Genomic DNA, 16,509 nt, shown 5'->3' on the forward strand with positions numbered 1-16,509 from the left:
ACGTCTTGACTTGGCCGAAGGCAAGCAGACCAGTCACGAGGGCAGTGCTGCCTATAGGTACCCAGGGATGTGGCCTCAGGTACCTACCTGGGGGGTACAGAGCAGGATGTTCCTGGCTGGCAGCGAAAATGGATTTATTTCAAAAAATACTCAAATGGAAAGCTATAAATTTAGTATAATGAACTCCTGTGTTTCTCCCCTACAGATTCATCAACTGTGAATATCTTCCCTTTTTTCCTCTTACATATACACACTCAGTATTGCTGTTGTTTTGGGGTGTTTTTTTTTCTGAATTACTTTAGAGTAAGTTACAGATGTGTCTTTATCCCTGAACACTTCAGCAAGTATCTTTTTTCTTTAAGATTTTTTGATGTGGGCCAATTTTAAAGTCTTTACTGAATCTGTTACAATATTACACGTGTTTGATGTTTTGGATTTTTGGCCCCAAGACATGTGGGATCTTAGTTCCACGACCAGGGATCAAACCTCCACCTTTTGCATTGGAAGGCAAGATCTGAACCACTGGACCATCAGGGAAGTCCCAGCAAGTATCTTTTTAGAGCAAGGACCTCCTCTGACTTAACCACAGAACAATGATCATATTCAGGAAATGTAACACCGAAATAATACCATTATATAATACAGAGTCCATACTCAGATGTTTCAGCAGTTCTGATCTAGTATCTCAGACTACATTTAGCTGCCCTGTCCTTTTAGTCCACTTTCATCTAGGCTGGTTCCTAGCCTTTCTTTGCCATTCATGACACTGGCTTATTAAAGAAGGGTGCAGGCCCACTGTTTTACAGAATGTTTTACTATTTTTACAGAACACACCCCAGATCAAGCGTTGCATCTTTGAATAACACTAAGTGTTGGTATGTCCTTCTAAGTATTGCACTGGCTTTCCTTCCTTAAAATCTTTCATCATTTTTCCAATACACTCAAAATTAGAAATTAAGCCCCACTTAAGCCCCACTTAATCATGTAGACTGAAACATTTTCACCTGGCTTCATCTAGTCCTTTTCCCCCTTATTCACAAGTCTTTACTAAAGCATTTCAAAGTCATTGCCAAACATCATGCTGTTGTGCCTCCACGTACATCAGGAGCACTTCCCCAGAGAGTGGACCACTGCTGATCTGAACTGCTAATACTAACAGAGATCCTTTACCAGGAAGAGCAGTGCCACAGTGAATGGGCATAATCTGATTGGCCCTTTCCTTCTGGAACTGGTTCCGTTCTTCGAGGAAATCACAATTAAGATTTTCATTTATATTTCTTGAGAAATGGAGGCATTGAAATGATAACTTTGCTGATTGTTTCCAAAGGCCTGGGAAAAGGTTAAAGGAACTACTTTTCACCCAGCCTTCCCGAGTTACACTTTATTTACCTCTCCATCGTGCTGTTTGACAATCTGCAGCTCAAAGAACTCGTCCTCCTCTTCCCCAGTGAGGGTAGCATCCCATCCACCAGCTTCGGGGTCATCAAGATTATCCTGAGAGCTGAAATCATCAGCTAAAAGCGGAGGAGTTCCATTAAATACGGAGATCACTTTAAAGGATAACCCCTAACAGCTACATTTCAACGTGCTTAGTAGCAGAATTCTCCTGCCTCAAATTTCATTTGCTTTTGGCCCTGAAATCTTACATGACACAGAGGATGACCATTAAACAGTTCACACATCTGAGATGGGAGACACCGCAAGAAATTATCTCAATGCAATCACCTGCCTCCATGCCTTATTTTGCATGGAAGGTGATGGAAGCCAAGAAACCCAAGAGGTTACTCAAGGTCAACCCATAAATGTTAAGGGTAGGATTATAGCCCCAATTCCCTGTCTTTCAGGGCACTGAAGACATGACAATGAGAGTGATTCCAATGATCTGACAGGTAAATTTAACAAACCAAATCTACTGGCTACATGAGCTGGAAACGGAATGGTTGCCCTGTGGTGCTCTGATTCTTCATGTCCAAGCCTGGCCCTCCCAATTCCCCATCCATCTAAGCTTGGGGGTGAGCATCAAAAGTCTCTTTTCTAGGACGTGGGCTTCATGGACCAAGAACAGGCATAAGGCTGAACAGGGTGCTGCTCCTGTCTTGGAATATCCATACTGCTAGGTCTTCTTTAAGCTTGTTCTTTCCCACTTTCTAGGCCTCCTGCACGCACCCACACACCCCTCACCCACCTAGGAACCTAATGTAAGGACAGAACAGAGCTGCCTTCAGTCTCAAAGGCTTGAGAGAACAAGGCAGGATAGAGCACTGTGGCAGGACCTTAAAGCCCCGACAGGTGGACAGACAGTGCAAGCGGCTAAGGGTTCTTCTCTGACTCCCTGCATACCTAAACATCACCCACACAACCAAGTAAGCCAAATGGTGCATGCGTGCTCAGTTGCTAGGCCATCCGACTCTCTGTGACCCCATGGACTGCAGCCCACCAAGCTCATCTGTCCACGGGATTTTCAAGGGAAGAATACTGGAGTGGGTTGTTGTTTCCTCCTCTAGGAGATTGTCCCAACCCAGGGATCGAACCTGGGTTTCCCTACTGGCAGGTGGGTTCTTCACTGCTGAGTCACCAGGTAAGTCCAAGCCAAATGGTACAGGATGCTAAATACCTGAGATGCTGAAACGCACTCTCAGGGTGAAGGAAAACTAGGAGGGCGTCCACGCTTGTCTGTTTAGGACAGTTCATTTTAATACACGGTTCTTCTGCAGATGTCTTTGGCATTTAAATGCTGACTTTTAAATTATTTTTAGCTCTTTAATCTTACCTTCTCATTTTCAGTTTCTCTCCTCAGACAGAACATATGTAAAATGTAGCTGTATCCAAAATATTTCACGAGAGCAAAAAAAAGACAGTAATTTTTAAAAGGTGCGGGGGCGGGGGGAGTGATGCATGGATGGATGGCATAAGAACTCACAGAAAAAGGGGCAAATCCATTAGGTAACACTAAGAAGACACCAGACAAAAGAAACGCGCTACACGAGCATCACTAGTTATTAGTCATTTCCGGACAGAGGTCTCTTCCTGAGAATTAAGTGCAGGAAAACATTACTACCATCCTAAATTGAAGGGAGAATGGAGCACACAGGGCAATACGGGCTGGAGAATGAAACGTGAGATGACGTCACGATGAAACATACCTATCACTGTTATAAAAACATTATGCTTACAGGAAATTCATTCTCTGTTGAGGTATTAGAGTCTTTTTGCACACATAAAATGGACCTGAACCTCAGGCCTGCAGAACTGCCTATCTGCATACCTGGTTAGAATCGAAATGTTACTTGGGCTTCCAGAACCTGCCTGTCAATGCAGGAGACACGGATTCGATCCCTGGACTGGCAAGATTCCCTGGAGAAGGAAATGGCAAACCACTCCAGTGTTCTGGCCTGGGAAATCCCACGGACAGAGGAGCCTGGCGGGCTGCAGTCCATGGGGTCGCTAAAGAGCTGGACACAACTTAGCGACTGAACAACAACAGGCGCTACTCAGACATTGAGTTTTCAGAGGAAAGCCTTCAGAAGGGACTTCCTCACTTACCATTTAAGTCAAGGAATATGACAGGAATGTGTGTTTCCATCCCAGGAACTGGGGTCCTAAAACATAATGAACAACAGCATCTCAAATAAAGCAGCCTTTCTCAGTGGCATGTATTGGCTTGGCCAAAAAGTTCGTTTGGGTTTTCATAAGATGTTATAACAAACCCAAAGTAACTTTTTGGCCAACTCAATGCTTTGTATCTCAGCTTTCATATACTAAGAGCTATTAGAGGTCAACCGATAATAATGCTGGGTACTGCGTTGGCTGTGATTTCACATCAGAGGTGCCACAAAGACTTGACTATCACCACCGCTTCTTTCCTTCAGTGCTCTCATGTAAATTATCATACACTCTGATACCAGAACTCAGGAGCCACATGTCCCTGTTTAAAACTGAAGTTGAAGCTCCCTTGTTTAAACATACCTTCTAACAAAGTTATATCTCTAAGGGCCCCATGTGGCTTAATTCAATATTTTTAATTTCTATAAAGTGGCACAGAACATCTGCTGACAGTTAACTTTAGGCCAGCACCAAAATCAAAAACTCCTGGAGATGCAATTTTATTAGGAGTGAACAGTCTTTTAAGGGAATGACCCAAGTAATTAACATATTAACTATTTTTTTTAAATGCTAAGTGTGATGGTACTAAATATTGATTTAGATTCTCAGAAATCTTAATTACTTGGGCCAATAACAATATTACTTAATAAAACACAGTTTTAGGGCACAGTTATTCCAACTCATGAAAATAATTTAACACTTCCTCTAATTCAGACAATTTTTTTTCCATACGCTATGACTCATCCATTAATCAAAGCAGAGGCAACATTCACAGCAGAAGTAGGCAGCCCTGGGAACACAGAGAACGCTGGAAGACAGATAGCTGCACCATACCACTCTGCCGGGGCCCCTGGGATCCCGCTGCCGGCCGAGGGGACCATGACTGCGTTCCTCTCCTCCGTCAGAGTCAGCCTCATCTCTAGGAGCTGAGCTTCACGGTCGGCATCATCCTCTGTCTTATCTAGAACATTAGGAATCAGGATCAAACACAGGTGGCCCACTTCCTCCTTCTGTGTACGCTCTGTATATGCCGGGAACTGGGTGATGAGGGTTCACCAGCAACTTATGACTTCCCCAACTCGTGATGAAAATTTGCTCATGAATGAACACGGACTACCAGCTAGCGGGGCTGGTGTGCTCTCACTGAGGGGCCACCCTCAGTTCATCAAAGGCCACAGAGGAACAGAACAGAAATGATCTTGAGAGTCAGACGGTTCAGGGGCTTCTAGACCAGAAGCCAAGAAATGCTGGCCTCTCCCGTGGTTATGTCTGCGGGACAGCACTTCCTGCACATACCCTGTCTCCTCGTCGTTGAGGGGGAAGGGAGACCTACGCAAAGACATCGTTAGAACCGGGTAATCGTCCTTCTGAAAGGATAGGACACGAATCAGCACCGTTCCTAAGCTCTCGCGGTTCCCGTGATGGGCGAGTTCGTCTATTTTTCCTTTCTGTGACGGCCAATGGGGATAAACCACACTCTGATGTGGGGGAAGGGAAACGTTCCAGTTGCTTTTCGTACCATGTTTACTGACAAGCTTCTGCAGTTGTTGATCTAAATACTCCTGACGTTTTGTTAATGCATTTAGCCATTTTCTACGGAGTCTCTCTAAATCCCGATCCTGGAAGTGAACAGAGGAACTTGGAGTAAATATGTCATCAAGACAGTACATCTGAAACTCTATCTTACCTTACTCTAATAGGCTTCAAAAACATAAAGTATGACACCCTAACATTTTTGTTGTCACTGTAAGTTGACTTCAGCCATTATTAAGAACAGAAACTTTCAGAAATTAAAGCATTTGTGTCCTATAATAAGACCGTTCCTGAAAGGGCATTCTCTGATATCCAGAACCAGTTGCATTTCTGTTGGCTCAAAGGATAGAACAGAACTTCAAGCATTTGTACAACAGAGCTCGTTTACAAGGTCTCTTTTGCTGATAAAAGTCCCAAATGCTGGGACTTCCCAGTGGTCTGGTGGTTAAGATTCCACCTTCCAATGGAGGAAATGCACGTTCGATCCCTGGCTGGTGAACTAAGATCCCACAAAAATCACAAATACTATTTGACAATCTTCACATTTATTTCCTTTAGAACCACCATTAGATCTTTTCAAATTTCTTAACTACAGTCTTCAACATGTTCCACCAGTCTCTGTACATCACGTAAACGCCTCTCTCCTTGTTTCTGTGGGGAGCGTTATCAACAGACTAACCTCTACCAGTCAACACCTGACTACACAGCCGTCTTACCTCACTTCCTTCTGTAATAAAGTTACGAAACGGGTAGATCAGGGGAATGCTGAGCAGACTGGGTGTATCTGGGTTTCACTAAGGCACTTAACCAAATAACTCCTGACATTCTTGTGGACAAGATGGAGAAACGTGCAATGGATCTACTTGGGCGAAATTACGGACAAATGAAATATCACATCCAAAGGACGGTGATTCATGGAATAACATCAGCTTAAAAGAAGCCTGTACGGTCGTGCCACAGGACTCTGTGTTTAACCCTCTCCGATGCAAGGCTTTTATCAGTGACTTATAGGAAGGCAGACATTTTTATCCAATTAGAATGAGGCCGAATCATGAGGGTGACGACACTAGATGACATATTCAGGATCCAAAGAGCTCTGACAGTCCTAGATGATGACTAACCAGACTGGCAAAATAAAACTTATCAGACAAAATCTTGCAGGACAGTATGGAATGAAGCGAGGGAGAAAATGAAAGAATATCTGTACGACTCCAAGAAACGGGAAAAGGTGACCTGCCTTAAAGTGTGGAAGACACCTAGGGGCGTGGCTTGAAGACGCGTATGGGGGTGTAGCTTCACTGGAGCCCAGTCTGAGACCACTCTTTTTGGGGAAACAGGAAAAGGATCTGAAGAAATGGGTCTATAAGGGCCTGGATCGGGAGCCCCAGGTTTGGAAAAGGAGAAACAGTCACAAAGGGTGGTTCTCGACTCTGTTTTAAAACTTGAGAAAAAGCAGTACTTGAATCAAAGCTAATTATGCAATTATTAAGCGACAGGATGGCAAGACTCGAGAACCTGTAATTGAGTACTTTAATCAAGCTAATTTGATGAGGCTAACCCATGCTTCATTACCTGGTAGCTGTCCATGTCCTCCTCTTCCTCCTAAAAGGAAAAACATGTTATGCAGAGCCGAAACCAGCATTTATCCAAGAATCAGGCTACACTAAACAACCCAAATCTAGCCCTATAGTTTATATTTTCTAATTTTATGAATATGCCTGTTCAGCTCCCACCAGCTTCCAGCCTCACTTTACAGTTTTCAGGGAGTTGGAGTTTCTCCTCATGGGAAAGTGAAGAACACTCATCTGACCTTTTCAGGAGCCAGTACAATACTTTTCCTGCTGGGCTTATAGTCCTACTCCCCAGGGGAAATCAAACACCTGCTGGCAAAGAGTCTTCATCAGCCAGTAGGGGGTTTCCGGGGAGATGTGGGTGATGGTGGGGAGGGGGTTAATGACTAGCAAGCAGGCACTGAGGAGTTCCGGGAGGCGGAGATGTTTTAACCCTCAGCTTGCCGTGGACCAGGGACAACCAACAGCCTGAGACAGTGATTCTATGCAAATATAATACAGTTTTTAAAAAAGAGCATCAAAAGAAAAAGAGATATCAAAGGAAACAAAATGCTGAAAAGAACTGTTCACGGAAGGCAGTTTTCTGACAGGTTCCCGGAGACTGGCCGGTTGGCTGTCCTGAGACTCACATGGACGGTCTCGTGCGTCTTCGGTGACCGTGGCGCCCTGACTCTCACACACCCGATGCCGACCGACAGGATACGCTCCTCCATCAGGGGCAGAGTCCCAGATTCCTGCACAGACTTCACTTCCACCTGGACTCGCCGGGACTGCCCCTGCACCACACACAATTTTAAGTTTCTGAAACTGGGTCTAAGCTCCAAAATCTGGGTTTAGAGAGACCCCTACAGGCGAATGTCGAGAAAAGCATTTAGCTTTCAAGGTACTGTTTCTTTCACATTTAGTAGTAAAAACTAATCAAGAACAAATCTATAGTTTACATATTTTTTGGAAAAAAAAAAAACATTAAAAGAAAACATTCTAACCAAGGAGATGCAAAATACTAGATAATACAAAATGTTCAATTTACTAATCGACAAAATAATATAAAATGTTAAACTAATAATTAAAATAAGCATGAAACACCTTTACCCTCACTAAGCTAGTAATTATTGTTTAGGAAGGCAATTTATAACATTGCCCAAAGTTTATGAAAAAGGCAATTACATACACTGTGGGTGGGAACATAAATTGGTAAAACTTTCTGCAGGGCAATTTGCCTTAAAAAATAAGTTTCACTTGACTCAGCTATTCAACTTTCTAGGAATCCGTTTTAATAATCATACATGCACATAAAGAATCTTACAGCACTATGAAGAAGAACAAAAAACTAGGTGTAAATTAAATGTACAATATTCATAACACAAGCTCTAGTATATTAATGAAATATAAACTATCTATAGTATATTAGTGAAATATATACTGTAAACATTAAAATATTGCTATAGAAAACCATACATGATATATAAGTTATAGTATGATGGCAGATAGACTTCCTTTTTAAAAAAGCCAATTACCAAACTCAGTATATAAAGATCCATTTTAAAAAGTAAGTAATCAGACTAATAAGAACAATTATATTATCCCGAATTCACTGTTCTAATGCCCAAGTAAAATAAATTTAAACCAAGTTTCAAAATAAACAACTGATCAGAAAGACACCGTTCCCTCTTTAAGCACATTTTCACAATAAATACTACATGATTTTGAACATTTACAATGAAGTAGCATTTCAAAAGAAAGTTCCCAGTACCCCCAATCACTGACTTCAAAGCTGGCTTGTAAATTTTAGGAATGTCAAACAGAATTTGAAAAACAGAACCAGAATATGTAATTTTGAGTCACTCTTCCCCTCTTCCATTGGATTTTAATTCCCAAGAGTTTTGCATCATCAGGAAAATCAACTTAGGCAATGATTGATCCTATCAAGCTGGATTTAAAAAGATGGGTTGCAGATGTCTTTGATTTAATATTTTCCAAGGACTATGTATCAGATATTTTGTGAAGTAATTCAAAAACCATTTTAATTGTCTAAAATAGTTTAGACAGACAAATGGCTACCTTTTGTTTTTACTTTTCTGAGACAGAAAGTGATCTGTTCTGAATGTGTACCCCAATGTGAAGGGTATCTACACTTTGGGGAATGATACAGGAAAAGGAGAGGGGCAATGGGGGAAAAGATCCAGGAATGGCTTAATGTTCCATAGAAGAGCCTTGAACAGAACATGTAACCTACTGAATTTCTTGTAACTGCTGCTATCTCACCATTTTTAAACTACAAAACCAGCAAATGCATATGGTTAATCTCCTAGGTTCTCCTCTGGAACTTTCCCATTCAAGAAAAGTAGGTTCCAACTGTGAAATATTGGGTTGGCCAAAATGTTTGAGTTTTTCCATATGATGTTATAGAAAAACCTGAACGAACCTTTTGCTGCTGCTGCTAAGTCGCTTCAGTCGTGTCCGACTCTGTGCGACCCCACAGACGGCCTCCTACCAGGCTCCCTCTGTCCCTGGGATTCTCCAGGCAAGAACACTACAGTTGGCTGCCATTTCCTTCTCCAATGCATGACAGTGAAAAGTGAAAGTGAAGTTGCTTAGTCGTGTCTTACTCTTAGTGACCTCATGGACTGCATCCCACCAGGCTCCTCTGTCCATGGGATTTTCCAGGCAAGAGTACTGGAGCGGGGTGCCACTGCCTTCTCTTCTTAATATTCTGGCCAACCCAAAATATTAAATTCTAATATGCCTATCATCCAAGGCCCTCCATGAATTAACGAGCTGCCATTAGCCTGTATTGATGTTGTTTAATCACCAACACCTGTCCAACTCTTTTGAGACTCCTGCCAGGCTTCTCTGTCCATGGGATTTCCCAGGCATTTCCTCCTCCAGGGGATCTTCCCAAACCAGGGATCAAACCCACGTCTCCTGCATTGGCAGGCAGAATCTTTACCACTAAGCCACCAGGGAAGCCCACAAGCCTATATAACCCCTTCTGTTACTGCTTTCCAGGTCTTTCGATATATTACTTTCTACACAAATGTGCCTAGTCCACCCTCTATCTCCATTTCTGCCGTTTATATATGAAGAACATTTCCAGCTTGGTATGATTCTTTCACCATCCAAGTCAAGACACACATCCTTCAAAAAAGCCTTTTCTGATAAGTTCAAAATACCTTTGGTTACTTTCAATAAAGGCTGCCAGAAGTGTGACAAACACTTAAATATTTAATTTAAACCAAACCACAGAATATTATCCGGTCTTGCCTTCCAGATGAATCTCTATGGCATCCAAAGAAGATATATATAGTTTCAGCAGATGTTCAGGAGAAGATGTTCTTCATGCCTTTCTGAACCCTATTTTATGTATGTATCTCACACTATAATTTACACTAATTTCCTTTTGCTTTTAGTGCCTTGACCACACATGAATGAATGTGCTGCAAGTCACTTACTAGGGTCAGAAAACAAGCGCTTATCATTTTCCTCCTCCCAAGACATCCAGAAACTGAAATATTCGAGCAAACCTTCTTTTCCCTTTAACCTTACATTTTGCTTTGAATGATTTCAATGTTTATTTTCTTGAGCCATTCTAATATTTTACTACTGTTTTAAAGTATGTAAACTATCATAGGCTATAATAATCTACTTAACACTGACTTCATGTAAAGAATAGCAAAAAAAGTGTTTGTAAGTCTCACATGTAAATTCTATTAAGATGTTCTCTCTCATCTTTCATTTGCAGCACAGGTACTATAGATTGCATCTGTCTGGAGTTAAATGGCGATTCTCACACACTTGCGATACTGGTTTCTTGCTGGCGGGTATTCACATCTACCCAGCTGCCCTAATTTCACATGTCCGTTGTTAGTGCTTTCCCAGTGGCTGGGTAAAGAACCTGCCTGCAATGCAAGAGACACAAGTTCAACCCCTGGGTCAGGAAAATCCCCCAAAAGGAAATGCAATGCGCTCCAGTATTCTCGACTGGAGAACCCCACGGACAGAGGAGCCTGGCGGGCCACAGTCTATGGGATTGCAGAGTCAGACACGACTGAGCGTGCCCACACATACCAGCAAATCATGCCACCTGAGTCGCAGGAACCCTCAATTACAGCCAAGTCAGACAGCAAGGTGGGTGACCTGGGGCCCCAGCTGGCATCTGAAGTGAAGGCGGCCATGCGCTTAAGTCTGAGCCCTTAAGTCTGTGGCGTGATGCTCACTCTGGGTGGGTTAGGGTCCATGTGGAATTGAATTCTACGACACCCTATTGATGTCTATGGAGAGGTGGAGAACTGGGGGACTTTTGGCCTCCCTACTTCTCGCTTCCCCAGTCTCTAGCAATGGGCTCTGCATACCCGTGAGAAATTAGTTTCTAACCCTCACACTAACCCTACAAGGCTAGTGTTATCATCCCCTCCACATCACACCTGAGGCAAGATTCCAGAAGGTGATGCACTTGCCCAGACACACAGCGAGGCCATGGGAGAGCTGGAGCCGAGCCCTGGCATATCAGACTCCACGGTGCTTGTTCGCTCTGCCATGTCACACGGCCTCTCTGCATCTTTATAAATGCTCTAATGCTGCTCGGTATGCTCGTTTTACTTCCAACAATTCAATTCTAAGCCACTTTAAAGCTTATCTTTTTCTTACTTCAACTTAACAGAAGTTGGTTTTAAATACTAAAGATAGCAGTTTTTTTTTAAATGAAAGAAGACACACATGAAGTGAGAGACGACTTTAACAGAAGAAATGGTCTTGGCCAGTCTAGATTTCATCGTCACTGATGTTTCCACTAAAAGGAATCCAACATTAACCTTTACGGCACCAAAGAACTCAGTGCTAACATTCGCAATCTCAATACCTGCCGGAGCTGGAAGATCCCGCCTGTCGGCACGTCCTTCGCAGGAATCACCTCTACAGGGCAGTACTCGCCATTCTCATTCTGTTCCAAGATTTGGACCCAAAACTCCACTTTCCTGGTGACTTCACTCCACCTAGGAAATAGTTGAAGTTCTTGGAAAATCATACATTTCTATTTCAGTACAAGCAGCTTAGGACCCTACACATGAGAATTAACAATGAAAATGACCTCCAAACAGAATAACTCTTATTATTAGAGTAACCTGTAGTTCAATGAGGAATACACAAGTACATGCTAGCAAATGTGACTGAAAGTAAATTTTAACAAACAGTATCAGAACTAAAAGATGATGCCTTTATTTCATTCATAAAGGTGTGATAATTACAAACTATATCAGTGTGGTTATTCAAAAATTGAAGCATTGTTATCAGTAGTACAGTAGCAATTCACAGGGATGATCTTTTCACTGACGGGGGTAGCGCTGTATGCTCTGGCAGCTTGACAAGTACCTCAGCCGAGGTAAGAGAATCAAGGAAAAATAAACCTCTGTGTCTAATTTAGTATTTGCTAAAATTTTTAAATGGAAAAAAAAAAAACAGAAGGAAGAATATCTGGTTCTCATCATTAATGAGAGGCAGTATAAATATATGCTCTTTTAGTCTTTTCCTTTTAACTCTTCTGTTTCAAATATTGGTCAACAAGTAAGCCTTCCTCCTTCCATGATTGATGCAACTTTAAAAGAACTCTGAGCTAAGGCTAAAAATAAAAAATTCTGAACTCCAGAGAATATCCTGATTCATCTTCTCTACAGTTGATTAACTAGAAGTTATTTCATAATAATAAGCAACACATTCTCCAAAAATTCATTTTACTCTTTATTCTTAACTACCTATTTCTTAACTTTTTCCCATCAGTCTTCAAAAGTTCACTCCTCTAAGGAAGTCTAACTGTGCTATTAATACCATGAACATAACATCATCTTTTCTTGGAATACTGGTAAATGTTCAGGACGTGGTCATCTTCACAAATGGAAATATTAATCTCCAGCAGTTGTTTTAAAAGTATAAATGGTATCAGATGGATGGATATCTCAAATTCACCTGTCCCGAAGACTGCGTGTTTTTGCTTGGATAATCCCCAAATCCCACAGGGCTGGGTTTTTCCGAGGGTCATTCATCTTATGGCCATAGACTTCGATTGCCAGTGCCCCTTCTGAAAGATGCTCAATAAAGTCTTCAGTGACGCTAACAGAAAACTCCTAAAAGGAAATAAGCACAGAATAAGGGACACCTTCCAGTGACCTGATTACTTACACCTCGCATCATATCCTCCCTCCATCATGGAGAAGAGAAACAGAAGAGAACGTTTTAGTTACAGCACAAAACTGTCATCCAATGCCCCTAGTGAATGCTCAGATGGCCCGAGGTCCTTAACTTTCACTCCAACTTTTCTTAAAGCTCTACACCTTGAAAAATCTATTGTGAAAGACCAGCACTGTATTCTATTCTGAGAGCAATATTCTGAAAGCATAAATAATTATATGAAGAATGACAACACTGATCTACAATGTCTTGATATAAAAGTTACTACAGTGATGGACAAACAATTTTTCCTAGTTTTTAGGAAGTTAATGCTCTCTGATAGTAAGAAAGAATGACTATTTCAACTAATTTTTAAAAATCTGTCCATCTTTGTAAGATAGATATAAAACAGTCTCTAGTAATAATTAGGATTAAGTTTTTAAATAATTTACTTTTAAATGTCATAGAACCTCCTCTTTCTCAATCTTTAAAACACAAAGACTTTTGATGTGCTAAATGGATTAGAAAGAGACCTCTCTCTCTTGAAAAAAAATGAGATAGCTCAAGTGAGACAAAGTAGAAAAAAAGAATCCAGAATCTGACAGTCTCAGCTCTGCTAGTTATTAGCAGTGGGCAAAATGACCTCTGAACTGGCTTCCTCTGTTTTTGTTTTTGTTTTTTTTAAAAAAACACTGTCATCAAATAGCGCTATGGGAAAGATCAAGAAACTACTGAACAGAGCGTGAGGGGCTCTAAAATCTTTGTTCTTGTCCCTCTTCTATCTTTATCTTCTCTAAAACAATAGTTTCTTAACCTTCCCAGATAACACTTTCTCCAGTAACTCATACAAAACACGGATTTCTTTTTGGAGACAGGTACCATATACACATATACAGTCACACAAAAGTTAACTTTTGGTGGTGGAGGAGTTACGTGCATGGACACTATAGTTTGGGTTTTCCCCCAGCAGTTGTTATTGTGTTCAGTCGCTAAGTCATGTCCGACTCTTTCGCAACCCCATGGACTGTTACTGAGACATAACTGACAGCGCTGTGTGAGTCTGAGCTTTGCACACCATGCACCGATGCCGCGTGAGTCTGAGCTGTACATACCGTGCACCGATGCCGCATGAGTCTGAGCTGCGCACACCGTGCACCGATGCCGCGTGAGTCTCAGCTGCACACACCGTGCACCGATGCCGCGTGAGTCTGAGCTGCGCACACCGTGCACCGATGCCGCGTGAGTCTGAGCTGCGCACACCGTGCACCGATGCCGCGTGAGTCTGAGCTGCGCACACCGTGCACCGATGCCGCGTGAGTCTCAGCTGCGCACACCGTGCACCGATGCCGCGTGAGTCTCAGCTGCGCACAGCGTGCACCGATGCCGCGTGAGTCTGAGCTGCGCACACCGTGCACCGATGCCGCGTGAGTCTGAGTTGTGCACACCGTGCGAGTCTGACACTTTAGTCTTTTGACTCCAAGGGCTTCCCCTGAGGCTCAGAAAGTAAAAAAATTTGCCTGCAATGCAGGAGACCTGGGTTCAATCCCCGGGTGGGGAAGATCCTCTGGAGAAGGATATGGCAACCCACTCCAGTATTCTGACCTGGAGAATTCAATGGACAGAGGAGCCTGATGGGCTACAGTCCATGTGGTCGCAAAGAGTCAGACACAACTGAGTGACTAACATTTCCTCTTTCTCACCACTTGAAGAAACTGATCCGAGACATATATAGGTACCAAATTACTCAATAAAATATGGATTATTTTTATTTTGCTTTGACCTGAGTAATTAAATGCTGCCCAGGTCTGGAAAACACACTCACACTGCAGTGATCAAAGACCACCATGCACTGAGGCTCCTTGCTGATGGGAGAAGACGAGGTGTCCACCTCGGGGGCAACCATGACTGGCTCCTGCTGATCCCAGAAGTCGTATTTGCAGAACACGAAGTGGGACAGATGCTGTGGCAACCCAGTGGCTTGAAGTATTTTCACCTGAAGAAAAAGGAAGGCTCTGTTTTTAACCCAGATAATTCCAAGAAGTACTCTGAGTCAGAGACACAGGTTCCAGTCCTGACTATGCCCTTAACAGCTGGCTTTTGTTGATCACATCCCAGTCCCTTTCAATCGGGGCTGTGTTTCTGCATCTGTGAAATGCCAGATTTAGCAAGAGGTAGACCTAAGATAGCTGGAGAAGGAAATGGCAACCCACTCCAGCGTTCTGGCCTGGAGAATCCCAGGGACGGGGGAGCCTGGTGGGTACAGAGTTGGACACAACTGAAGTGACTTAGCAGCAGCAGACCTAAGATAGCAATGATCTAGACTGTATACAAGTGGACATTTTAAAGCTTTTACAGGCTGAAGAATAACATTTAAAATTCTAGTTTCTTATATCATCATCTTAAGAAGAAAGTTCTCAAATATCAACACCACTTAACCATATAAACCTGGCCAACTATGGATACAGCACAAGGACACAGGATTGTTAAGAAAGATGAAGAATGAAAACAGTGGGCACACTATTAAGCAGTAAATATGCAGAAAAATATTCATCTGATATTTTAGTGTATGAAAAGGAGTAAGGTTCTCAACTGGAATGGTACTTGCTACCAAAGCATTTTTGGAAAATCTGAAGCATCAGGAACGTATGCTTTGAAGACCCGCAGAGTGAATGGAGGAGAAGAAAGATCGCGCCCACTAACCACTCTCTTGCACCAACAACTGCTGATGCGTTTTCCGTGCAGATTCAGAGAGGAGAGCTGGGTCAAAGGAAACATGCCCTGGGCTGCAGGGGTGAAGGGTTTTGTGACAGCTACATAAAACTAGAATATGTGTTTAATCGGCCCCAAACAAAACCAGACCAGGAGAAATTCCCAGAATAGGTTTTAAAGCAGCCAGCAGTCTACATGCTTCTTTCGGCAGGCAGCAGCAGGTCGATATTTAAGTGAGAGTTTCTGTGGTAAGCTGTGACAGTATAAAACTCTTCCAACTACAAAGGAAACTAAATCCTAAAATTAACTAAGCCAAACTGAATTCTGACTTTATAATCAGTGAGGCCAACCTCCATGAGACTGCGGCACTGAGCATTTACTCACACCCTTCACTTGGTCACTTCCTGCACGCTCTAAACCTTCCGTGAGTAAATTTAACAAAAACAGATTTGAATATGTGGCAGAGGTTTACATAGTTTCATAACCACAAATATAAGTCTTACTGTTTCAGGAAGTATCAATAATGACCAGAAAACCATGCAAAGCAAATGATTATTTTCTTCTCTACCAGGCACGTGATGGGTAAGCAACGGATGAGGATTCTTATTATTCAGTTTTCCTATGATGGTAACAAGACTGTGAAACATCTAGAGGGCAATCCCCAGGCTCTGGAAGATGATCAACCAACACATTCTATTTGTCCAAACCAAATAGAGTGATTGGTATTAATTTTTCGTTAAAATTTTCATTTAAAAACCGTCCCCTTCTCATTAAGTGTTTAAAATACTTATTATATTCTTTAAGTTGAGGCAATGTGGTATTTGGGAAGACTGCAAGATTCTGGAGGACACAGACCTAAATACAAATCTCTGCCATTTCTTAAGTTCTGTTTTTAAACAAATTACTTAAATCCTTAGTTTTCTTAGGCTGAGTT

General features: G+C 42.3%; 1 protein-coding gene across 3 annotated transcripts in view; it reads right to left on the minus strand.

Annotated features, from left to right (window-relative positions):
* The window catches only part of KIF13B (kinesin family member 13B), a 205,515-nt gene that overhangs the window by 59,154 nt on the left and 129,852 nt on the right, over positions 1-16,509 (minus strand). For all 3 annotated transcript variants that reach the window (XM_042243543.2, XM_027964609.3, XM_027964610.3), the window contains exons 22-30: positions 14,689-14,859; positions 12,666-12,823; positions 11,566-11,698; positions 7,337-7,483; positions 6,709-6,738; positions 5,123-5,222; positions 4,438-4,564; positions 3,544-3,599; positions 1,390-1,514 (exon numbers count right to left, since the gene is read on the minus strand). In XM_042243543.2, coding sequence (XP_042099477.2) covers positions 1,390-1,514; positions 3,544-3,599; positions 4,438-4,564; positions 5,123-5,222; positions 6,709-6,738; positions 7,337-7,483; positions 11,566-11,698; positions 12,666-12,823; positions 14,689-14,859 — 1,047 coding nt within the window. The remainder of the gene's footprint in view (positions 1-1,389; positions 1,515-3,543; positions 3,600-4,437; positions 4,565-5,122; positions 5,223-6,708; positions 6,739-7,336; positions 7,484-11,565; positions 11,699-12,665; positions 12,824-14,688; positions 14,860-16,509) is intronic.

Source organism: Ovis aries, chromosome 2 (assembly GCF_016772045.2).
Source record: "Ovis aries strain OAR_USU_Benz2616 breed Rambouillet chromosome 2, ARS-UI_Ramb_v3.0, whole genome shotgun sequence".
NCBI lineage: Eukaryota > Metazoa > Chordata > Mammalia > Artiodactyla > Bovidae > Ovis > Ovis aries.